The sequence below is a fragment of the Haliotis rufescens genome, unplaced genomic scaffold (genome assembly GCF_023055435.1).
Source record: "Haliotis rufescens isolate VD_foot unplaced genomic scaffold, xgHalRufe1.0.p SCAF_5, whole genome shotgun sequence".
Lineage (NCBI taxonomy): Eukaryota > Metazoa > Mollusca > Gastropoda > Lepetellida > Haliotidae > Haliotis > Haliotis rufescens.
The window spans coordinates 37,120,983-37,147,480 of record NW_025964223.1 but is presented as its reverse complement, the minus strand read 5'-3'; the positions used below and the strand labels follow the sequence as shown (position 1 = coordinate 37,147,480).

At 38.9% G+C, this 26,498-nt stretch overlaps 1 protein-coding gene across 4 annotated transcripts in view; it reads right to left on the bottom strand.

Moving 5' to 3' along the window:
- The window catches only part of LOC124118517 (titin-like), a 53,049-nt gene that overhangs the window by 6,900 nt on the left and 19,651 nt on the right, over positions 1–26,498 (bottom strand). The window contains exons 3-11 of one of the 4 annotated variants that reach the window (XM_046480638.2): positions 22,632–22,712; positions 18,029–18,145; positions 16,608–16,710; positions 12,672–12,923; positions 9,927–10,109; positions 7,916–8,032; positions 5,511–5,576; positions 1,575–1,705; positions 548–707 (exon numbers count right to left, since the gene is read on the bottom strand). In XM_046480638.2, the coding sequence (XP_046336594.1) occupies positions 548–707; positions 1,575–1,705; positions 5,511–5,576; positions 7,916–8,032; positions 9,927–10,109; positions 12,672–12,923; positions 16,608–16,710; positions 18,029–18,145; positions 22,632–22,712 (1,210 nt within the window). The remainder of the gene's footprint in view (positions 1–547; positions 708–1,574; positions 1,706–5,510; positions 5,577–7,915; positions 8,033–9,926; positions 10,110–12,671; positions 12,924–16,607; positions 16,711–18,028; positions 18,146–22,631; positions 22,713–26,498) is intronic. The other 3 variants (XM_046480640.2, XM_046480639.2, XM_046480642.2) reach the window with 3 other exon arrangements.

Sequence of the window (26,498 nt, the reverse complement as noted above, 5' to 3'; positions counted from 1 at the left end):
CCATGTCGGGAATCGAACCTTGGTCTTCGGCGTGACGAACTAATGCTTTAACCACCAGGCTACCAGACCGCCCCCCTGGCTATGATGAAATAGAGATAGGGTATTTGAAGGAATTACAAAAACAACAGTTAACATTGTGTATATTATTTCTTACCCTGACATAACACATTGCAATTTTCATCAGGAAGAGAAAGTCTTAACAGCCATGCAGAGTGGCGTTAGCTAACAGTCGTTACAATCGCCATATCTTTTGTTGTGACTGCAATTGTTGAGGCAGTAAAAATCATGACAACCACGTTCTGTCCAGAACAAGGAGCACTTTGTCATCACCTACATCATGCTACATGCAGGCCGACAGGAACAGATTTGCAGGTGCTGAACATGGCGCCGGGCGCAGGCGTGAGACCGATAAGAGCAGATTTGCATCCCATTCATCCAGCCAAGAGACTCTAAAGACCATTCATCTCTATTCCTTGTAATACAATTTACATGAGTACATCATGGCTTCAAGCTATGGTGAGTGTATCAATCTGTGAGCTCTCCTCACCTTCTTCCTTGCTGGGTATCTCAGCCACTTTCTCTTCATAGATCCAGTCTGCCGATTTCTTTACTTGCACCACTGCTGGCGCAAGCTCACTGACAGCTTCCTCAGTCTTACATGGACGCCGGCTTACCACACGTTCACGCTTCTTAATTGGAGACCGCCCCTTGGCAACAAACAGCAGTAAGTAAAATATTTTCAAAATGAAAATGATTGCAATGTAACTCTCAGGCATCATTCAACCTGTCAATGTCAATCATTCACTCATAACTATTGGGCGTCATTCACTGTTTCACTGATCATTCAACCTGTCATTCAGTACATCATTCACAGCATACAGACCATCATCATACAGCTGGAATATTGCTGAATGCGGTGTTAAACAAACAAACTAAAGGAACGGTATATCTTGAAATTAATGTATCTCCAAATTAATACTACTGCTCACACCTAGCCAAAAATGCGACTCAATATTAATGCGACTTCCCCCCTCCATCCCCAGTGGATTGATATATATCCTTACCTTAATCCAACCTTATCTTAATCAAATCAAACAGCAAATAACACCACTCATTAGCACTGAGTAAAAACAGTTCACTGATTGGTATGCGGAGAAAGTATCAACAAACTTGACAAGACGAAGGCTGTAGATCTGAGGCTAAGTGTGATGCAGTGTTGCGTGGGTGGCATCTGTCTTGGACCGCTGGAGTATTTGATGCCTAATTACTCACCAGATGCTCATTGTGTATTTTCTATTCTTTGAATGACATTTTTATATACTTGTTACAACTCCTGTTCAATAAACCATGATGTGGAATATATAATTCTTTGTGTTTATATTTAAGTTGGCATTTCCACTATCAAAATTGTGCAGTGAGGCTGTCTTATTTTTGATAGTCATTTTGGGGACATAAATGCAAAGTTTAGTTAATGTGAGCAAAGACCACTTGCATTTAATTCACGCTCGCATTAATTTCAAGATTTACAGTAGTTGCTTGCTGGTGTGATTGAGTGCTTTCACAGCTGATCTCACCTGATCCGACTGTTCTGAGCTGCCTCTATCGGAGTCGACTGACGGGGATAAGGGGGGAGCAGGGGCAGCGGGCTGTGCTGTCACCACAGGGAGGGATATTGGCAGAGGCTGCGGTTTGTCATCACTAGAAACTGAAATACACAAGTATTCTTAATACTTTTCAATAGATTAAAAGTTCCAAAATCCAAGATATGTAAATCGAGTAAAAAGTGTTTTAAATCATGCACTTATAGGAAGATTTGAATTAAAAGACTTTACAATACAATTGCCATCACATTCATTTTCAAATCACTTGAACCTAATATCAGTTTTTTTTGTCATAATGGGTAGGTTTCTCAGCAAGATAGATTCAATGGATAAAACTGTATTTGTTGGCATCATATACCGATAAATATGCAATGTAAAAGGTCAGATAGGTACCACTTTTGGTGTTTACAAACACAGATTGAGCTACCATTGTCTAGCTGCGATTGAGTCAGAATTAGCCAATGGGGGATCTGGACAAATACAAGGATAATTATTATCATTATCAAAATAATAGTCTGAAATGCAGAAAATCAATGCCTAACAGGGATGTAGCTGAAGCATTTTACAAGTTTGGGAAACTTTGGAGGTATAAATATTGCAAAACAATTTAGCGAGGGTACTAGCGATCAGTTTCCATATCTGTGCTTGAATCCTCTGCAGCTTGGGGTCTTTTCTCCAATTAAAAAAGTTGGATTTGTCTGTAATATGTGTGAGATGTTACCTTGTTTCATGTTGTTGCTGTGTGGAAATCTGACTGTATATCTTAAGGTTATGACAGGCCAGGCAAACAGACATCTCCTACACTAGAGTAGCTGCACTTTGTAAGGGGCAATTAGTCTACTGGGCTGAATGACAGACTGACGCGAAAGGAAAACAGATAGATCATGTGCAGGCAATTGTTACTTTGCCGATATGTAGTTACGCCACTCTAAAAAAAAATAGGTTTCAGATGGAACTACATTGACTGTTATTTCTGTCCGACTGACTAATCACATTCCAGGCAAACTCCAGGCGATGTTTAGGTAAAAGTGATGAGAATAGTTTTTTTTACCACAGAATTTAAGAACATTACATACAAAAAAGAGGTTATCAAGCTAGTGTGTTTTGAGATGATAAATATTCTGTATTAGAAATAAACTATGTATTAACCTCGCCAAGGCTCGCTAAATACACTGTTTTTTTACTAACACAGGATATTTACCATCACAAAACATACTTGCGTTATAATCTCTATATACTAGCCACTACCATAACACCAGCCCAGCTACTGCTGTGATCACAAAGGCCAGGCGATATGTAGAAGTGACTATCTGTGTCACAGCATACATCCTGCAATCTCTATTCCAGTCACTGAGACAACCAAAACCCTACCCCATGCTGCCACATTCCTGAGATAGCCTACCTGTCTTCACTAAGAAAACTGTCTGTTTATGACTGTATCGACACTACATACCAACACACAAAGATAACATATGAAAGATGTATAAATGAAACACAATTTACATTTTCATATCTGTTAAAGCTCTGAGCTAAATAAAATTCATGTTAATTTCATGTATACAAATCATAGAAAAACTGGAATCATATTTACTCAATGTTGCTCTTTTGAAAATTGAATCCCATTTTTTCACAGCTATTAAGACCAGCAAGGAGCCCTGGGTGCTCCACTCCAGAACAGCCTACATTATTCTTTTTGATGGACAATGTTCATACAAATACAAATACATATGTCACAGAAAGCCACACTAGAAGACTGAACTGTCCACATAATACAACAAATAGTCCAAGTTGAGAAATGTTCATTCCCCTCACCTCTGTCCGCGCCTCTATCACAGAAGTCACAGAAAGCCATACAAAATGAACACCATGTCATGTGACTGATTGAATCTGTCTACCTTATTTACCGGTGTGTAGGTAGATAAACAACATAATGATTGGATGTAATTGTCAGCTGACATGCAATCCACATGTAATGGACATATCTATGACTATGTCATCTTAGTACCAATATGGCAGGGGGCTTACTGATCAGAACAATATCAACATATTGTGTTACAATCATTGCTGTAAATATAAGCTGGGTGAATATCAGACTCTCCAACATAACACTACTATTTCTTGTTGACGTTGACAGTATTGTTGGTTGAAAGCTGAAAAAGGTCACATAAATAAAACCAACATAAAAAAACAAAAACAAACAATGGCTATTGATAAATACAAAAGACAAATAAAAAGGTACCACAGGTATTGAAGCTCACGATTAATGGAAGAATTAATCTTTCTGGGACAATGTTTTTACCAGTAAGTCTCTTGTGGGTGTCAACATTTCAGTGAGTGAGCCTATGTGGCTTGGACCAGTATTTCAGTTATCTATAATAATGTGGGAGGAAGCCCAAAGTAGCACAGGTAAACATTTGTCACCTTCGTTAAAGTCAGGAACACTGGCATGAAGCTGACAAAGCAAGGAACATAAACTGGGCAAATCTGTGATTTTGAACCCACATCTGGCAGTTCCTGGCACATCTAAGGGAGACAGTCTTAGGCCAATAGAACATAGTGTTGTTACCTGTCAAACTTTTAGTTTTAATTAACTACTTGTAGCTATGTCATTTTCCAAACAAATTCAGCTGACTAATTTAATTCGAAATGAGGCATGAAAGCCAAGGGGTAAAATCACATCATAAAATCTTTTAGTTTTTCAACAGGCGTTCACTTTACTGCCACATTGTCTATGATTAGTTTTGAGGTAAACTCTACTCTCAGGTTAATGCAATTTCGCATGTGCAAGGTGGCAAAACATCTATCCGTCATTCTAGGGAAAACTTCTTCTCGACTTCTTCTATATATGACACAAGTCTGTCTGTGGGTCCACAACAGTTTATTGAGGTACAGTTACAAGGTGTTGCTATGACTCTCAGATTCTGACTGCCCAGCTCATTCCTGACCATGGTCCTTAAAAGGTTATACCATCCGGCCAGTAGTACCTTGTCTGCAATCCACCATGTTATTAATGCAGTGACCGTCAGGATATCTCCTTTTTAACCATGTAGTTCCAAGAATATCACCTGAGGTCTTACAATACACCTGACTTCTCTCACTCCCTTTTCAGACAGTCCTCCATGGCCAACATTTATGTTCTAGCCAAATATGTGTCCCCCCATCAGGGTGTTTGGCTAAGAGGGAGGGTGTGATGGATGTCACTGATACAGGGCCCATCCTGCAAATCTTGCCTCTGATACATTATTTCTTTCCCGTGTGTGCAGAAGTAAACATCATTTTTTTAGAAATCACATTCTTGCACATTTTTTGAAACGTTATCACACTGTAATTTCAAGATTGTCTGTCAAGACAAGATACAGATATCAGACACTTGCAATACCTGCCAGGAGTATTGAAGATCAGACGATGAAGTAAGTAGTTAGTACGTAGAGCATATTGTGGGAGCTAGTAAATGACATCATAGAACTGGAAATGATGTCATAGAACTGGAAATGACTTCATAAACGCCAATAAATTAAATAATATGAGGAGAAATCAGTAGACTAAGCATTATAGTTCTGTTTTTCTTAGATAAGCTGGCTAGAAGAGGCCGTCTGTTGAAAATCTAAAAGATGTTATAGTGTGATGACAGCCAAAATGGAATTTATGGCTCTGATGTAATAGTGGTAATATTCTTAGAATTATACCCAATGATAACTATTATTTGATTTCAGCATGCTTCCATTGAGGCCAAATTTAAGCTGACCTTTCCCTCTGACAACCAAAAGTTTGTTGATATCCTTTTCGTCTATCACTAAGATGTTTTTTCAAATCCTCTTATAAGATCATATTGAGATGTTGAGATACACATTCTCTAAACCACAAGGACAAACACAATGAAATAATCTCATACAACAACATGTCTTGTACCTCTCCGCTGGTTGGTCTTGTGAGAAGGCGATGGCTTCTCCTCCTGCACAGGGACCTCCCTGGGTGCTGTGTCATAATAGTGATGCAAGGATTAACTATACTCAAGGGAAATAGGAGCCACCATGTTCTAATTGTTATTTTACAAATTGTGAAATACATGACTAAATATACATATTCCTTCTTTGCAGGAATGAAGCAGGGTACTTCAAAGGTTGTCCAGTTCCAGTTAAGGGTAGCTATAAATATCTAGTTGTAATCTTTTCAAGCAGTTTGGAAACGCTTAAATGTCTTTCTAAACGCTTTGAGGGGCAAGAGGGCACGTATGAAAATTGTTGGAAACATGAACAAGATGAGCTTGTATTAACCCATTCATCTTCCTGAGTTAAGTGACTGTATAAGTCCAGTTTCCACCCTTGTCAAATTAGGTTGGAATTAGGGAGTTATATTTTGGCTGGCCTAATGAGTTTATGCATAGTCAAATCAACATCCGGTTTATAAACAACATGGCAACTACCATGCCAAATTTGTTCGATTTGCAGAGCATGTGTACCGTCAACTGGTCATCAAATCTTTTCATGGTTTTAAGGTGCTCTAGTGATTTGATGCAAGGTAAAACATGTTTTATTACAATAGATATCTTTATTATCAATGACATCGTCTTGACTGGGTGCTGCCATTTTGTTTGAAGCCAATGCAAGTGATATGAGAGGTGGAATCTAATTAGTCAATAGGAGGGACATGGAAGGGGTATAACTTGTAATAGCTACTGGTGGCGCTACGATCAAGCCCAGAAATTCCAGTCTAGTTCGGCAAGGGTGGAAACTGGACTTTGAAAGTTGGTTAACTCCCTTGCCTCGGGAAGTGTTAGTGTTTTTCAAGATTTGTGACATACAGGTGCAGCCTATCCTTACACATGGAGCGACATCCTGGGGTTTACAAAGGCTTGACACAATAGAGAAAGTACATGGGATGAAGGAAGGTTGAATGCAATTTATAGTTTGATAATTTTTTAATTTGACGTTTACACCATATACAGCTTTTTCATTGGACGAGAGGTCGGTCACATGACCGCGAAATTGACGTTCATAAGTGTATGAATGACACAATTTGACGTTCATACGTTTTTCAAGAGACCGTGTTCTTGAAATGACGTAAACACTGACGACTACTTCCACATTCCTGGGGAAACCCCTGGGAATTCCCTACCACGAAAACATACATAAGCATTATTTCTGATCATTTAGAACCTTTATTCTTGGTCTCAGCATTTCAGTATACATTGAGAAACATAAGAGAGCTTGACTGCATGATTGTTCACGAATTTCCTCGCTACGGCCCATCCTAATGAACAAACAAAAAAATGCACATCCAAACTATCGTCAGTATTGACTCGATCTGTGTCTATGGTGACAGTGACCGTCTCCAGCAATCTACGAATTTACCTTGGTGTCTGTTTGACGCATCTTTAATCACCTTTCAATAATCGGTCAGTTGATCAATGATGACTAACACATGTAACCGCCACAGGTTCATTAACAACTTCGGAAATCCTCCCGTCACGTTTATCGCATCGGCCATTTTGACGTCTTGTACTTGATGTAAATGTATTACGACACGCTGTCATTGTGACTGACTTACTGAGGTAGTTCTTTACATACCTTTCTCATCTAATGGTGATATTATTTGAACACATGTGTTGCATAAGATGTTTCTGAAGAGCAAGTTGTGCATCCATACGCTCATGTTACCTCTCTTTTTGGGGAACTATTTTATTCCGCGATATAGCTGGTTGTTGTTTGGCCGTCTTTGTAAAGTCACACGTACTAAATAAAATTGTGTTTAGATCTTGGCCTACATCCTTGGAGGTAAGAAATTCTGATAAAAAATTATAAGAATTGGCTTTAACTTTGTGTGAGTTCATTGGAGTATAAACCTTCATAGAGTGAGGGCCAAAAACACAAAAAATTATGCCCTTCTACAGCAGTTAATGTTTGTATATATAAATGCAGTATATTTTAAAGATTTTTAATATTGTAATTCAAAATTGCAAACTTAAATTCAAATTCTATTCAGACAGTTTTGGTGAAATATTTTCATTCCTTGTGGGAGATGTACAGCAAAATAATTTGAGGTGTGATAGTCCATATCATAAGAATTATTATCAATAAATTTATATCATCAATGATACTATTGCGCATTGGCTTATCTACATGCCAATACCTAAACAATATTATAACCCTTCAACATTTACCCGCCATCCTTGATATGTTTTTGCCTTCAAGCTACATGTAATCTTTATTCAAGTATGTATTTTGATTTTTTTCTGTTTTTCTTCTAAAAGTTAGTATAGTTATTGTAGCTATTAGCAATGAACAGACATCTTATTCAAGATCCTTGTTAACTACCTTTCTTCTGTTTGGCTGTAGGTCTGGCTGGTTTCTGTCGTTGTTGAGGAGACTTGTTCACTTTAGCAGTGTTTGGTTTTGGAGGAGACCTGCTTGGTTTCGATGTGGCAGGCTTTCCTATACACAACACCATAAAGTATAGTCACAATCAAGTCACAATCAAGTCACAATCAAGAATGATGAAAACAGAATTAGTGTTATGATGTCGATAAGCTGGATATAGGAATGAATAGGTTATTAAACTTGATACAAGATTTCTGACACACATGTAGACCAGATGGTTAATCCCTAAACTTATTTGGACATGGACATTGTGGATATGTATGCCAAACCTTTTAGTTACAGTTACTCACAAAAAAAACACACAAGAAAAGTCTGAAAATTGGGCAGCTTTGCTTAGCCATGTTAGGTGGTTGGACGGAAAAGAGCAGATCCAAAAGCAAAACAAGCACGTCGGCAAGAACTTCTCAGGCATTTGCAATCCAACAGCAATACAACAATAAACGACTTGTCATCAACACCAAACTGTATTTCATGTGTGTATTTGATTTGTATCATCAATAAAAGAGATTGAATATGATATTTTCATACAACTATGACTTCCTCTCCACCCTTAAATCCCTGAAAGAAAACAAGTTTGCATTTTGCTAAGTAATTTTCCATACAATAGCTCCTTCATACAGAGCCTCATCAGCAATACATGCCTGCGTAGTAGTAGTTTTTTTTACTGCAACAGCACCTTGTATTAAATCATGATATTCCCTCTCCTAAGAAATATTTGAGGAGAGAATTTGGAAATCCAATCTACTAATTGAACTGTCCTATCATTACAATAGTATCAAATCATTTCACTGCATTGGCAGAAATGTGATGAGAGTCAATCCTCACCAAACCCACTATATAAAACAAAAGGGATATTTTCAAAATCAAAGCACTTGTCTGAAACTGACTTGCACATGTTGGATATACATTGACATGAAACAAACTATTCATTTATCATTTTTACAGTCATGGCACAGAATCAAACATTAATTGACTGTTGCCTAGTTTTATCCTGGGTCCTGGGGGATTCAAGAAAGCAGGACTGAATCATTAAAACTATTAGAAATTGTAAATTGCATGTTGCATAATTGTCACTTTTGTTCTGGTTAGAAATACAAGGTTATGAGTGTCACTGGTGGACTTTCTTCAATCTAACGTTGAAAACCCCCATCTAAGATAGGCTATATATATTGTTAAGACAATTTAACAACTGTTATTGGGCTTGTCAATAGATAGACCTTGTCACAGATAATAAATGATTAATAACTATTACCAGAAAATAAAATTAATGTATTGCAATAAACAAAATTCTTAACTTTAGATAAAGATAAGTACTCTGAATATTCTTAGTACAACACTTGACAAACTGATCTTAAATCTAACCTGATTTTATAATCATGATTATCAGAGATAATGACTTTTGACACAGCAACGAATGACTGTTGTTGAAAAGTTTAAATCAGTAGTAGGGAGATTTTAGGGAACACTTGGACCCATAAAAGGTCTATTTGTCTTGAAGAGCTGGGGTATTTCATTAAAGAAGTTGTCTCCCTTGACTTAACATTTGACCTTGCTAATGTGACCTTCATAACTTTTCATTCATTATTCATTAAATATCATTACAAAGTGCATGTTGATGAAAATGAGTCACCATTTATGGTTCAAATATGGTTATATCACTTTTACAAACAAACAAAATGGTAAAAAACATATTTGCCCGAGATTGATGTTGGTTGGGTACTTCATGGAGTGAGAGTATATACATATAATTCATTTCAGCACAAAAGTCAGGGTAGTTCAAACATTTTACTGGCCTTATTGTGTCTGCTTTTCCTAGACAATTCAGGCAAGGAGTCAGCGGAGAGAAACTCATAGAAGTCAATAAGTCATAAGTATCAGGATACTGATTGTTAGTAACTGAATGTTGTTTTACACCAGTCATTCATTCAAGGTTACTACTGTGACCTACTTGGAGATGACTTCCTTGAATGTGTTGATGTCTGGCTTTTGCTTGGTGGCTGGCGTGGAGGAGGAGGAGGTGGTGGCTGTTGTTGTACCTGTCGCTTGCTGACCACATCAGCAGTACGGCCCATCTGGCTTGTGTCAGGTTTGTCTGGGGTTGTTTGGTCAGCAACCCTATTGACCATCTCTTCTGCATGGGAAACAGCATGCATTGTGAGTTGAAAATATACCATCCCCATTGACATGAAAGTTAATCTTTCAACAGAATTAACAACCAGTTAAATCATCAGCAGTGACAATCTTGTTCATGACGTCAACTGTAAATAAAATATTATGTCTCTAATAGCCACTACATGATGGTAATCACTACTAAATAAAGTTCTTGTGAACCTTCTACTTGTTATTTCTAATATCCCTAAAGATACCCTAGATTACTTATTTGGTGCTTTATCCTGAATTTTTGTGGATTTGATGGGTTTTTTCGTCTAAAAACGAGTACTTTAATCTGGTGATGTACATTTTTTGTGACATAACTATGATTTTTTTAATTTCAAAAGGTGAGAGTTCACACATTACAATAAACAAACATATCATTATTTAGAGCTGCAGTTGAAAAAAGTCAATCAGGAAATGAGAAAGAGAGAACAAAAAACAGTGCCCTTAGATAAGAATATTATATATTGTCAAAATGCATACAGCTTACATCTGAAGATAGATATCCTTGCCTTGTTCAGATTAAGCAAGAAAGTCAAAGGGTCCTTGTCATTGCTTTGTACACAAAAAGATTTAGGGGGCCCTGTATTCAAATACATGTACTATAGAAGCAACCTCAAGGACCCCAAGATCTGCTTCATTTGGAACACCGCTATGTACATATGTTAATACTGCATATCACTAACAACATGTCCATACAAGTAACACAATTCACAGTCACTGCATTATATGTGTGTATACATGCCACTGTATATGTTAGTGAATGTTAGTATCACTACAAGTATATATACATATACCAGCATGCAGATAGTCATGCTATTGTGTACACCACAACATGCACACAACAACTAGATACCAAGTTTCTGTTGTCTGCTTCGGGGTTTCCTCGTAGTTCGTGTCCCCCTTGGTCCTCCCTCCCCTCCCCCTCCCCACAGCTGTGTCTCCACCTCCACCTTCCCATGTTTGCCCACACGGTACGGAACACTCTGTGAGACAGGTTCCATTTCCACCACATCTGTGGCCAGTACTTGGGGGAAGTGAACAGACTTGGGATGTGGATGTTGTTCACAAACAACATACTGAATAGACACGGATGGCTGTTTGGGAACACTGTCCACTGTCTCAGAAGACACTCTTGATGTTGCAGATGTGTCTGTTTCAGTGTATTTGGGCATGGGAGGTGAGATGGCGGTGATGGGTGTATGGGGTGTGATGGGTGTATGGGGTGGGATCGGGAGGGGGGATGTGTTAAGTGAGAGGGATGTGTGGGTTGAGGTGGAAATGTGGTGAGACACAGGTGTGTGGGTAGGAGAGGGTAAGATGAGAATCTCCAGGTAGTGTGGGGTGATGCTGGCTGTAGGGTGTAGTCTCTGTCACTTATCTCATATATGCATGTAGGGTAAATAGGTAACAGTTTGAAATTGTGAAGTGTTTAACACTTTAACATTTGTAATACATGTAGTATAATCTTCATTTTTCACATTTACAGGGCATATGGTAATAACTATTTTCAAGGTTCATTACTTAAAATCTGCATCTTTTAAAGACAAGAAGATGTGTTTGGTTAATTCTAATTTTGATTTAGTTATTTTGATTGAGTTACACTGTAAACATTCCAGCTATATTACAATAAAACTGGAAATGATGAAGTCATGAGGATGCATAATCAACCATGTCACACCCTAGCAAGTGGGAGTTTAGTTTAGACTTTTGAGATGATCATTTACTGATTACACTGCTACAGAAAAGGTCAACATTGGACAAGATCGATTTTGGTTGACTGAAAATGTCATATTCTAAAATTGCTAAAACTTTGAAGTATTGGTATGAAACTTATCACTCATATGACATGTCAAAAAGGTTTCTTCTTCCTCATATTTTCAAGTTTTGAGCCTGTGACATGACCAAATACATATGTATGGATAATATGAGTAGAAAAGGTTGATTACTTAATTTCAAGAGAACATAAGAGTGCGCAAACCAGTGACCTGAGAAGACTGCTGTATCATATTTTGTACTCTTTCTGTATTTTCCTAAGAAAACAGTCTAAGTCTCATTCAAGTCAACACATCTCCCAATCATTATCATGTGTGAAAGTTTTCTTCATTTTTTTAATTATGATTATCCTCGGCAAAAAGGACCTTATCATACCTCTTGGTCTTTAGTAAATGGACAGTCAGATTTAGTTAATGGGAAAATCTGCATGTTTTCTACATATAATAATCAAGACGTAATTGTGTCTTACATTTTATGATGCAGTCATGGAATTGTTTAACTCAAAACATGTCAAACTGGATGAAGAATACATGACAAACCTATTTGTATTTCTAACATAAGTCACAACCAGTATACTGAATTCACTGTGACTCAAAAAATTAAGAAGTTACCTTCATGAGCTCACCAAGGTCCAAGTGAGCCTTTGGTTTGACAAATTGTCTGTGTATCTGTGTGGAATGGATTCTTGACGTTTCAATATAAAATAAGCAATACCTCATTTTTTACTATTGGCTATGAGGGGCACTAAATAATCAATACTGACCACTTCTCTCCTCATCACTGTCCTTTATCTCCCATGCCTTTATGTCCACAGACTGACCGGTGTCTCCTGTGTCCGGTGATGGAATGAGAGGTACCTGCAGCTCCAGCCTCTCTGCCTCAGTTTCCACTTTATTCCCCTCTTGGGTGTCCACGGATCTCCAGGCTGGACCCACATTTTCCAAAGGTGTGGGCTGTGGAAAAGATGGGCCAGCGGAGGGGGCTCGAGGAGGCTGCAAGTTGGCCAGATGATTGCCTACAAAAAGGGATACGATTGCATCTTTTAGCAATCTTGATCTATATGTGAAATGTATTATTGATAATTTCATAGGGATCTGTGGCTCAAAAGCATGACTGTGATACTGGAGCAGTTCCACTCTATGCATGTATGTATGACAAGGCTAAATATACTGGGGGGCATAAAACACATATATCAGGAAGAAAGGTCAGATATATTTTTCATTTCTCAAAACATGACATATGAAGGTACATAAAATGACATCATAATGGTCTAACAATACTAGACAGTTAGCCGAAGATAACTGATGCAACCATTCTTTGCGAGCACATCCAAAACAAGTGGTTCCAGAACTGTCACATGTCTTAATACCATGTCTGTACACCTTGGGCAGGCATTCAAGCCTGAAGTCTGCCAGGCATTGACAAGCACAGTATCCAATTCAAAGCTTGTGGAATGGCTCTCCAGTGACATTGCAAAGCTTGAGTCAACACAGTTTGGGGAGGATTCCACTGACGTCTAAGTTCATCCCACAGGTATTCGATTGAGTTGAAATCCGGTAATCATGAGGGCCAGTTCAAGACATCTACATTATTCTGAAGCAAAAAGTCCTGTATTATCCTAGCCGTATGAAGTCTGTCATTGTCCCGTTGGAACACGAGGCGATTTTGTCCATGTCTTCTCATCAATGGCAAAGGCACTGGTTGCAACGTTGAGCTTTGAGATTTCCATGAAGAAAAACCAAGTCTGAGCGGAGGTTGACATTAATTGCTCCCCATACCGTAACTCTACATCCTCAACAAGCAGTTACCATCATCTGAACCAGTTAAACTCTATGCTACATCTTCCATAGGCAGTTGCCAACAACTGAACCAGTTCTCCTCTATGCTACACCTTCCATAGGCAGTTGCCAACAACTGAACCAGTTCTCCTCTATGCTACACCTTCCATAGGCAGTTGCCAACAACTGAACCAGTTCACCTCTATGTTACACCTTCCACTGATGGAGTTGCCAACATCTGAACCAGTTCACCTCTATCCTACACCTTCCATAGTCAGTTGCCAACATCTGAACCAGTTCTCCTCTATGCTACACCTTCCATAGGCAGTTGCCAACAACTGAACCAGTTCTCCTCTATGCTACACCTTCCACTGATAGAGTTGCCAACATCTGAACCAGTGCACCTCTATGCTACACGTTCCATAGGCAGTTGCCAACAACTGAACCAGTTCTCCTTACACCTTCCATAGGCAGTTGCCAACAACTGAACCAGTTCACCTCTATGTTACACCTTCCATAGGCAGTTTTCAACATCTGAACCAGTTCATCTCTATGCTACACCTTCCATAGTCTGTTGCCAACAACTGAACCAGTTCTCCTCTATGCTACACATTCCATAGGCAGTTTTCAACATCTGAACCGGTTCACCTCTATGTTACACCTTCCACTGATGGAGTTGCCAACATCTGAACCAGTTCACCTCTATGTTACACCTTCCATAGGCAGTTGTCAACATCTGAACCAGTTCTCCTCTATGCTACACCTTCCATGGTCAGTTGCCAACAACTGAACCAGTTCATCTCTATGCTAGACCTTCCACAGATGGAGTTGCAAACATCTGAACCAGTTCTCTTCTATGTTACACCTTCCATAGGCAGTTGCCAACATCTGAACCAGTTCTCCTCTATGCTACACCTTCAATAGGCAGTTGCCAACAACTGAACCAGTTCATCACTATGCTACACCTTCCACTGATGGAGTTGCCAAGATCTGAACCAGTTCACCTCTATGCTAGACCTTCCATAGGCAGTTGCCAATAACTGAACCAGTTCATCTCTATGCTACACCTTCCACAGATGGAGTTGCAAACATCTGAACCAGTTCTCCTCTATGCTACACCTTCAATAGGCAGTTGCCAACAACTGAACCAGTTCATCACTATGCTACACCTTCCACTGATGGAGTTGCCAAGATCTGAACCAGTTCACCTCTATGCTACACCTTCCATAGGCAGTTGCCAACAACTGAACCAGTTCTCCTCTATGCTACACATTCCATAGGCAGTTGCCAACAACTGAACCTGTTCTCCTCTATGCTACACATTCCATAGGCAGTTGCCAACAACTGAACCAGTTCTCCTCTATGCTACACATTCCATAGGCAGTTGCCAACAACTGAACCTGTTCTCCTCTATGCTACACATTCCATAGGCAGTTGCCAACAACTGAACCAGTTCTCCTCTATGCTACACATTCCATAGGCAGTTGCCAACAACTGAACCAGTTCTCCTCTATGCTACACATTCCATAGGCAGTTGCCAACAACTGAACCAGTTCTCCTCTATGCTACACCTTCCATAGGCAGTTGTCAACATCTGAACCAGTTCATCTCTATGCTACACTTTCCATAGTCTGTTGCCAACAACTGAACCAGTTCTCCTCTATGCTACACATTCCATAGGCAGTTTTCAACATCTGAACCGGTTCACCTCTATGTTACACCTTCCACTGATGGAGTTGCCAAAATCTGAACCAGTTCACCTCTATGCTAGACCTTCCATAGTCAGTTGCCAACAACTGAACCAGTTCTCCTCTATGCTACACCTTCCATAGGCAGTTGCCAACAACAGAACCAGTTCATCACTATGCTACACCTTCCACTGATGGAGTTGCCAAGATCTGAACCAGTGCACCTCTATGTTACACCTTCAATAGGCAGTTGCCAACAACTGAACCAGTTCTCCTCTATGTTACACCTTCCATAGGCAGTTGCCAACAACTGAACAAGTTCACCTCTATGCTGCACCTTCCACAGATGGAGTTGCCAACATCTGAGCCAGTTCTCCACTATGCTACACCTTCCATAGGCAGTTGCCAACAACTGAACCTGTTCTCCTCTGTGCTACACATTCCATAGGCAGTTGCCAACAACTGAACCAGTTCTCCTCTATGCTACACATTCCATAGGCAGTTGCCAACAACTGAACCAGTTCTCCTCTATGCTACACATTCCATAGGCAGTTGCCAACATCTGAACCAGTGCACCTCTATGCTACACCTTCCATAGGCAGTTTCCAACAACTGAACCAGTTCATCTCTATGCTACAGCTTCCACAGATGGAGTTGCCAAGATTTGAACCAGTTCTCCTCTATGCTACACCTTCCATAGGCAGTTGCCAACAACTGAACCAGTTCACATCTGCCACACCTCCCACAGGTACAGCTGCCAATATCTGAACCAGTTCTCCTTTATGCAGGTCAGGTTAGGTGTGCTGTCTAAAGTTGAACCAGGTAACCTCTGTTTTTTATGTGACTATGATCTGTTGACAAGGTATATCAACAGAACTAGAAGTACAACACGACTGATACTGCCATTGCAGCTGAAAATGCTTACCTGTGACATTTCCCTCTACCTTCTGACAGGAATTATGATTTATTACCAACAGCCTAATCTTCGTACACTGGGGACTAATGCTCCCAATCTGAAGACTTTCAAGATTCTAGATATGAAACACTTACTTTCTTATCATTATCAACTGAAATAAAAGCACTCCTAGCTAAGCCATTACCTCTCCTTTTGGCAGACAGACTGTATGAAGTAGCTGAACAGGGGTACTTAAGAGATGGTGTTGTTGATACAAGCTTCTTACCGTACACTTGGATACAGTGATATACTGATAACAATATTGCTGTTGAACTTACGTCTACTCTCAGCATTAGATAACGGTGTAGAGTAAGCTTTTCGGTTCTGTTTCCAGGAGCTACCATCCGGGCTTTTCTTGGAGGGGTTTCTCTTCTGTAATGCCTGCAGCCGAGGTCAAGAATGAAAGTTCATAGCATCTTTAAGTTACTGAAAATGAGCATTATAGAACGTAGAAGTATTTTTGTGATATGAATATGAAATCTGAGGAAATCTGATACTGCAACTTTAATCTACGTATATATCCAAATTACATCCTAACAACTTGAAGATCAAAGTCAATATCTGTATTAGTAATTAAAACTGTTCATGTAAGGGACCGACCATTAGATATTCTAGGAGGGGGACAATTTATTCCCCCCTCCCCCCGGAATATGAAAAGGTCAGTCCCATAAGGATAACATTCAAAGATAAGAATCTTATATTTAACATGGACCCTAAATATCGTATTAAGAGTCCATGGTTTTCAGTATATTTCAGTCTGACATTATGTGGAATATAAAATAAAACTCGGAGCAACATACAACATACAAGTTGTGCAGAAAAGTAAATCAACATTCAAATATAACTATGTCGTTTAAAGAAAATCAACATTCAAATATAACTATGTCGTATAAAGAAAATCAACATTCAAATATAACATTCATTATAACTATGTCGTATAAAGAAAATCAACATTCAAATATAACTATGTCGTATAAAGAAAATCAACATTCAAATATAACTATGTCGTATAAAGAAAATCAACATTCAAATATAACATTCATTATAACTATGTCGTATAAAGAAAATCAACATTCAAATATAACTATGTCGTATAAAGAAAATCAACATTCAAATATAACTATGTCGTATAAAGAAAATCAACATTCAAATATAACATTCATTATAACTATGTCGTACAAAGAAAATCAACATTCAAATATAACTATGTCGTATAAAGAAAATCAACATTCAAATATAACTATGTCGTATAAAGAAAATCAACATTCAAATATAACATTCATTATAACTATGTCGTATAAAGAAAATCAGCATTTAAATATAACTATGTAGTATAGAGAAAATCAACATTTAAATATAACTATGTCGTATAAAGAAAATCAACATTCAAATATAACATTCATTATAACTATGTTGTATAAAGAAAATCAACATTCAAATATAACTATGTTGTATAAAGAAAATCAACATTCAAATATAACTATGTCATATAAAGAAAATCAACATTCAAATATAACCATGTCGTATAAAGAAAATCAACAATGTCTGAAACTAAAATGAGAAAAACATGTCACCAATTTACAAGCATTACCTAGAACAGAAACCAAACTAAAAACATCAGAACATAAGAAGAAACAAATACTTTTCAAAAGTAAACAAAAATATCCTTAAAACAAATGACAACAGTTTGGACAACTACCACTGCTCGTCTGAGATTGGCCTGTCCAACCTGGCGCGCTGAGTCTTGAAAGTACTGCATGTGGGACTGAAACCGATCACAGGGGCGTGGCAGCCATCTACTCTCTCCCGCCCCATGCTGACACCCACAAGAAAAAACTTCATTTAATTATAATTTCTTCAAGATAAGAGTCCCAAAAATAGTCTGAAAATATTTTTCTAAACAGATGATTGTTATTCCTTGATTGGACAACAGAATGAAATGAAGAAACCTTTACTACAGATGAATGTAAGAGACTTGTTAAAAACTTATGGCACATAAAGCCTGACTTTTACTCTCCAGTAATAACTTTTACATAGGATGTTAACAATCACACAACTAACAATAAACAACAGTTTATCACTGTTTTCAACAGGTTTTGGTGACTGAACATCTGAGGCACGTGACCTCACATTTGGGCTCATCATGACAAGACCATGATGTGACTACCGCTCAGAAAAAAAGGCAATGACAGTACAAGTACCAACCCTATCATGTGGTCATGTTAAGAACAACTCATTGTGAATGTAAGGAAGATGTTTGCTATATGAAATGTATTGTACATTACTGTTTTCTGACAGTAGGTAGAAGACATTGTTGAAGTTTAATGACTCAGTTGCACTTGTAATGTTTTGGTTGGGTCCCACAGAAGTCTCTTATTGAAGGAATACAAGTGTTTCATTTAATAAAACATGTAATGTTAAACTCAATGAAAATATAGAAGAAATATACTCATTTTACATGTTTCAGGTAAAGCAAGCTGATATTGTAAAAAACAATGAATCAAGTGACAATCATTAGCAAGAACCATTGCTGGTATAATCAACAATGTCCTGAGGGACAGAACGTACTGTGATAACCTGTAACAAGTTAGGAAATGATTCCACCTTGAAGACTTCAATGAGCATGTACTGGGTATACAAGCTGTCATCAGACACCTTGCATTAGAACTGGAAGCACCTGGTGCAAGTACAATTGGTTGTTTTGTGAAATGAAGTTTAATCAAGACATCTGGTGTCATATTTTATTATTTTTCTAAAATATGTGTTAAATGTTTTTGGAAAAGTCATTGATTTTCCTATGCCCTGGTATTTATACAGATACCAATGGTGGTGGTAAGTGTGATTGCCCTGGTATTTATACAGATACCAATGGTGGTAGTGTGACTGCCCTGGTATTTATACAGATACCAATGGTGGAAGTAAGTGTGATTGCCCTGGTATTTATACAGATAACCAATGGTGGTAGTAAATGTGACTGCCCTGGTATTTATACAGATACAAATGGTGGTAGTAAATGTGACTGCCCTGGTATTTATACAGATACCAATGGTGGAAGTAAGTGTGATTGCCCTGGTATTTATACAGATAACCAATGGTGGTAGTAAATGTGACTGCCCTGGTATTTATACAGATACAAATGGTGGTAGTAAATGTGACTGTCCGGGTATTTATACAGATACAAATGGTGGTAGTAAGTGTGACTGCCCTGGTATTTATACAGATACAAATGGTGGAAGTAAGTGTGATTGCCCTGGTATTTATACAGATAACAATGGTGGAAGTAAGTGTGATTGCCCTGGTATTTAAACAGATACCAATGGTGGAAGTAAGTGTGACTGCCCTGGTATTTATACAGATACCAATGGTGGAAGTAAGTGTGACTGCCCTGGTATTTATACAGATAACCAATGGTGGAAGTAAGTGTGACTGCCCTGGTATTTATATAGATACCAATGGTGGAAGTAAGTGTGACTGCCCTGGTATTTAAACAGATACCAATGGTGGAAGTAAGTGTGACTGCCCTGGTATTTATACAGATAACCAATGGAGGAAGTAAGTGTGACTGCCCTGGTATTTATATAGATACCAATGGTGGAAGTAAGTGTGACTGCCCTGGTGTTTATACAGATACCAATGGTGGAAGTAAGTGGGACTGCCCTGGTATTTATACAGATAACAATGGTGGTAGTAAGTGGGACTGCCCTGGTATTTATACAGATACCAATGGTGGAAGTAAGTAGGACTGCCCTGGTATTTATACAGATACCAATGGTGGTAGTAAGTGTGACTGCCCTGGTAATATACAGATAACCAATGGTGGAAGTAAGTGTGACTGCCCTGGTATTTATACAGATAACCAATGGTGGAAGTAAGTGTGACTGCCCTGGTATTTATACAGATACCAATGGTGGAAGTAAGTGTGACTGCCCTGGTATTTATACAGATACCAATGGTGGTAGTAAGTGTGATTGCCCTGGTATTTATACAGATAACAATGGTGGAAGTAAGTGTGACTGCCCTGGTATTTATACAGATACCAATGGTGGTAGTAAGTGTGATTGCCCTGGTATTTATACAGATACCAATGGTGGTAGTAAGTGTGACTGCCCTGGTATTTATACAGATAACCAATGGTGGAAGTAAGTGTGATTGCCCTGGTATTTATACAGATACCAATGGTGGAAGTAAGTGTGACTGCCCTGGTATTTATACAGATAACCAATGGTGGAAGTAAGTATGACTGCCCTGGTATTTATACAGATACCAATGGTGGAAGTAAGTGGGACTGCCCTGGTATTTATACAGATACAAATGGTGGTAGTAAGTGTGACTGCCCTGGTATTTATACAGATACCAATGGTGGTAGTAAGTGTGACTGCCCTGGTATTTATACAGATACCAATGGTAGAAGTAAGTGTGACTGCCCTGGTATTTATACAGATACCAATGGTGGAAGTAAGTGTGAGTGCCCTGGTATTTATACAGATACCAATGGTGGTAGTGTGACTGCCCTGGTATTTATATAGATACCAATGGTGGAAGTAAGTGTGACTGCCCTGGTATTTATACAGATACCAATGGTGGTAGTAAGTGTGACTGCCCTGGTATTTATACAGATACCAATGGTAGAAGTAAGTGTGACTGCCCTGGTATTTATACAGATACCAATGGTGGAAGTAAGTGTGAGTGCCCTGGTATTTATACAGATACCAATGGTGGTAGTAAGTGTGACTGCCCTGGTATTTATACAGATACCAATGGTAGAAGTAAGTGTGACTGCCCTGGTATTTATACAGATACCAATGGTGGAAGTAAGTGTGAGTGCCCTAGTATTTATACAGATACCAATGGTGGTAGTGTGACTGCCCTGGTATTTATACAGATACCAATGGTGGAAGTAAGTGTGACTGCCCTGGTATTTATACAGATACCAATGGTGGTAGTAAGTGTGACTGCCCTGGTATTTATACAGATACCAATGGTGGAAGTAAGTGTGGCTGCCCTGGTATTTATACAGATAACAATGGTGGAAGTAAGTGTGAGTGCCCTGGTATTTATACAGATACCAATGGTGGTAGTATGATTGCCCTTGTATTTATACAGATACCAATGGTGGTAGTGTGACTGCCCTGGTATTCATACAGATACCAATGGTGGAAGTAAATCTGAATTCCCTGGTATTTATACAGATACCAATGGTGGAAGTGAGTGTGAGTGCACTGGTATTTATACAGATACCAATGGTGGTAGTAAGTGTGACTGCCCTGGTATTTATACAGATACCAATGGTGGTGGTAAGTGTGACTGCCCTGGTATTTATACAGATAACCAATGGTGGTAGTAAGTGTGACTGCCCTGGTATTTATACAGATACCAATGGTGGTAGTAAGTGTGATTGCCCTGGTATTTATACAGATACCAATGGTGGTAGTAAGTGTGACTGCCCTGGTATTTATACAGATACCAATGGTGGTGGTAAGTGTGACTGCCCTGGTATTTATACAGATACTAATGGTGGTAGTAAGTGTGACTGCCCTGGTATATATACAGATACCAATGGTGGAAGTGTGACTGCCCTGGTATATATACAGATACCAATGGTGGAAGTAAGTGTGACTGCCCTGGTATTTATACAGATACCAATGGTGGTAGTAAGTGTGACTGCCCTGGTATATATACAGATACCAATGGTGGAAGTGTGACTGCCCTGGTATATATACAGATACCAATGGTGGAAGTAAGTGTGACTGCCCTGGTATTTATACAGATACCAATGGTGGTAGTAAGTGGGACTGCCCTGGTATTTATACAGATACCAATGGTGGTAGTAAGTGTGTCTGCCCTGGTATTTATACAGATACCAATGGTGGTAGTAAGTGGGACTGCCCTGGTATTTATACAGATACCAATGGTGGTAGTAAGTGTGACTGCCCTGGTATTTATACAGATACCAATGGTGGAAGTAAGTGGGACTGCCCTGGTATTTATACAGATACCAATGGTGGTAGTAAGTGAGACTGCCCTGGTATTTATACAGATACCAATGGTGGTAGTAAGTGTGACTGCCCTGGTATTTATACAGATACTAATGGTGGTAGTAAGTGGGACTGCCCTGGTATTTATACAGATACCAATGGTGGTAGTAAGTGTGACTGCCCTGGTATTTATACAGATACCAATGGTGGTAGTAAGTGTGATTGCCCTGGTATTTATACAGATACCAATGGTGGTAGTAAGTGGGATTGATACTGGACGACATGTATGCTAGTACCCCACTGTGGTAACACTGTGAACATATTCACCTGTCTGCACACTGTTGTGAAGCACTTCTCAATGACGGGCGGAGTGTTGACAAAGCTGAGGTACGCCTTATCCTGAACTGGCTGTAATAGACATTCTCTTGACATGCACAATCTATATCCTATTCTTATATTTAACGTACATGTATTCACTTTCATCATGGTAATGGGAAGAAATAAGTGACAACACATATTGCATGACATTTATTTCAGTTTTCATTTTCTCTTGAGATTAGCCATAAAAAGTTGTCATAATATATGTAAAGTTTTTTCATTCATATAATAAACTTAAAGCACCTAGCTTACAGTAAAGTTTGGGAAGGGCTGACACATAGCAGATCAGTAACTGACTGTAGTTAAGTTCTTGATATCACATGAATATTCTCCTGTATCAACCTACTCAAAAAACAAGGGAAGTGAGATCTGATTGGTTCATGTGATCTTGATAAATCCCTATACCCTGCTTCAAAGCAAAAAGCCACACGCTCAATGTCAATGGAAGTCACGTGACATAGCAAAAGTTAACCTCAGTTTTCTATCAATTTTAAAGTTGTTTTAATTCTTTTTTAATGTCATATTAAAACATGTCTGTAAGATAAATTCGTTGTGGCAGGTTCACTTGGGGTACATGGGGTTTTATGCGTCCCTTGTTAGGTTTTTTCCCCACTCGTGTATGGCTCATGGTACATAATCTAACGTTGGATGCATGAAAACCACATGTACCACTCGTGATAAAACTACAACTGATATTATAGTGGTAAATATGTTTTCATTAACCTAGAAGCCAAGTTTAATCCAATTTGGCTTCAAAGCTACAAAGTTCGAGGTTGATTGCCAATCATTACCTTTTGTATAAAAGTTAACTACATATGGTCAGTAACTCAGTATACCATTCACATAAAGTATGGGCTTATTAACTCACCCACTGAAATGAAATCTCTGCTCTTCTGTGACATGCTATCAAGCATACTGAGCAAATATAATGTAAGTATCTGTGACCTGAACATGACTTTCACCTTAGTCTAAAATACACAGCACTATGACACAACAAATATGACTTCCCAGTCAGAAATAGAGCTCCAAATTTCAAGTTCTCTGTTTTCCCTAACACACTCTCTTTGTCCATTTGTTTCTGCCCACAAAGCACTGCCATACACATACTTTGAAAATTGAAGCAACTCTTACATTTTAACTTGAATTTGTTGACATCACAGCGATTAACTTGGACCATTCTATATGTGAGTGCTGGGAGAGGTGAGGTGAAACAGGGTTATTGCACTTATATAGCAATGTGCATGCACGTGTGTGTGTGTGGCTGCTTGTACTAGTCCAGACTAATGCCGTTGACATAGTGCTAGCTCACTGTGACACCATGCCGCAATTTAACATGAATAACCCACTCAGACACAGTATAGTGACTCAAAGCGGACCATTCCTTCTTTTGGCCCCTAACGAGTGTCAGGCAGGGTAACAACAAGTACCTTCTTTTAACATCTTTTGGTATAATGTGACCTAGTTTTTAACCCCCAACCTTCCGTTCTCTGGGCGGACACTCTTCCACTAGACCACGGAGGCGGTCTTGTGAGGGCTGGGAACTCTCAGTGATGTCTGGTGGTTCCAAACATGATAACAGTGTCCCAGTATGAATACTACACCAGCAAATACCAACAAACACTAACAAATCAAATATGAAGTACTTATGAAGCCTTTTGCTAATTATGGAGTGTGGAGAAAAAATTAGAGGTAGAAGTTTACATGCTTGCAGGTATATATGGTCATATATAACTGAATTAGGTTTCATGACATCTTTGCAAACAGTGCAAATTATTTGCATCCTGTCTCAACTGTCATGCAATATTTTGCATCTGAGAAAACCATGACATTATCTGAAAGTGCCTGCAAACCATGACTGAGAAAGAAATACTTTCCTATAATTATTTCCATCTACGGCTGTCAAGTGATTTGGAACCAATGCCTGACCCATCCAAATTGCCTGCTTTCAAACTTTAAAAGCTGCAGGCTGTGACTAAACTCTTCAGGACCTCAGTTAGAAAACTGCAACTTACTGTGACAAATTAATCCCACATGGATTTACTGCAGGCATATGGGTCCATACAAATTTGAAACTGAAGGCCCGAAAAAAGATCTACCTGCCACGGGCCTAGGGGCAGGCACTAATTTTGAACACTGTTCCTGTCATACCTTAATGTTACAGATAAAGATTCAGGGGGTCCTCAGATTCAAATACTAGACCCCAGGAACCCCCATTATTTCAAACACTGTAGGATAGAAAATGGCTGACTAATCCCCAAAGAGATATTTGATGATGCATACCGAGTTTGTCAGTTTCCACTGGTCTATAAGTTTCAGCAATGTTGTTCAAGACTCAGAATGTACTAACACTACAATCCATCTTCATATTAACCACATACCAACTTTCACTACTGGGTTATCCAATATGTGTCCAGGACACCTTCAAATAGCAACCTTTTAACAAAGAAAATCCATCAGCCAAGAATAAAAGAGTTGCCTGTTAAAGGTGATAAATGAGGCTCATAAATATTTTGCAACATGAAATTGCTTCCTCCCGACATGCTTAACAAAACTGAAGCTTACCTGGTCTGGTTACAAGGTGTGAACTTGGAATTCTAATGGTGCCACTGCCACTGCCACTGTCACTTTATAGGAGATTTGGCACAGACTCCAAACCAAGCCATAGCAATTTCACTTGTGTACAGAATCTGCTTGAAACACTCATGGGCACAAGAGCATGACAACAGGTGAATATTGTGTAGCCTGTGAAAGATTAATCCCAATGTAATTATTCAAAGATTATGATGGGGCACAAGTCGCCCTGTTGTTTAATGTACTGCATTTTACTGTGCAGAGTTCAGTCCCTTAGGGCTGATAGGATCAAATGACAGTGGTATCGAATCACAAAATCCCCCTTATTATGATCTTTGGTTTGCAAGCACCATATTCATGCTCTCAAGTCTAGCTGATTTAGTGGAAGTGCCAGACCTGCATCAATTTGGGCTTTCCTCCTACATTAAACTGACATGCTGTATATAATATAACTTAAATACTGTTCAAAGCAGTATTAAACCAAACTCATCCACAAAACATCTATGAAGAAACTTTTACAGAAGCATTTGAAGCTCTCTTATAGATCATTCCTAACCATGCACACCAAGGGCGGATCTAACATTTATCAAAGAGAGAGGTCCAAAATAGGGGTGTTACGATAAATCGAAATTGCTGGGGAGTAAATCTCATGAAAATATTTGTTCACTTTATATTATTAATGATACTGATAATTCCTGTGAATACTCTATTGGATGAGTGCCAGAATTGATTTACTATTACATTGGCATTTATTTCCCCACTCTGTCTGTCGTTGGCTGGAAATTGGTGACCTAACCCACCGTAAAGTGCATGAGTGAGTGATGTCACTTCCGGTGTTTGTGACGACATTTATGATGCCTTGTTAACCTAACCTTTAGCTAGTCTCACACTTACTAGACAATTTGGTATGGAAGGTTAACTCACCACCTAAGGACAACTGCTGAGGATTAATGCACTACATTGCCCATTCCCACCATGCCCACTTTCTTCACATATTTCTTCCTTGCAAAGGGAGAATGTTTTTGGCGGACGTTGACTGGGCTGCTACTACTGGTCCTAGACTGTATATGCCATGTAGTTCTGGCTGGATATCTTCTAAGATAAAAGATTTTAATGTATACAAGGCCTGGATCTTTTTAAGCAGCAAATACTGGTTTCTCAAGCTGTGCTTGATGATAGATTGGTGTATTGTTTCACTATTATACACTCGTCCGCTGTCCTGGAACTTGATCCACCATGTCCTAT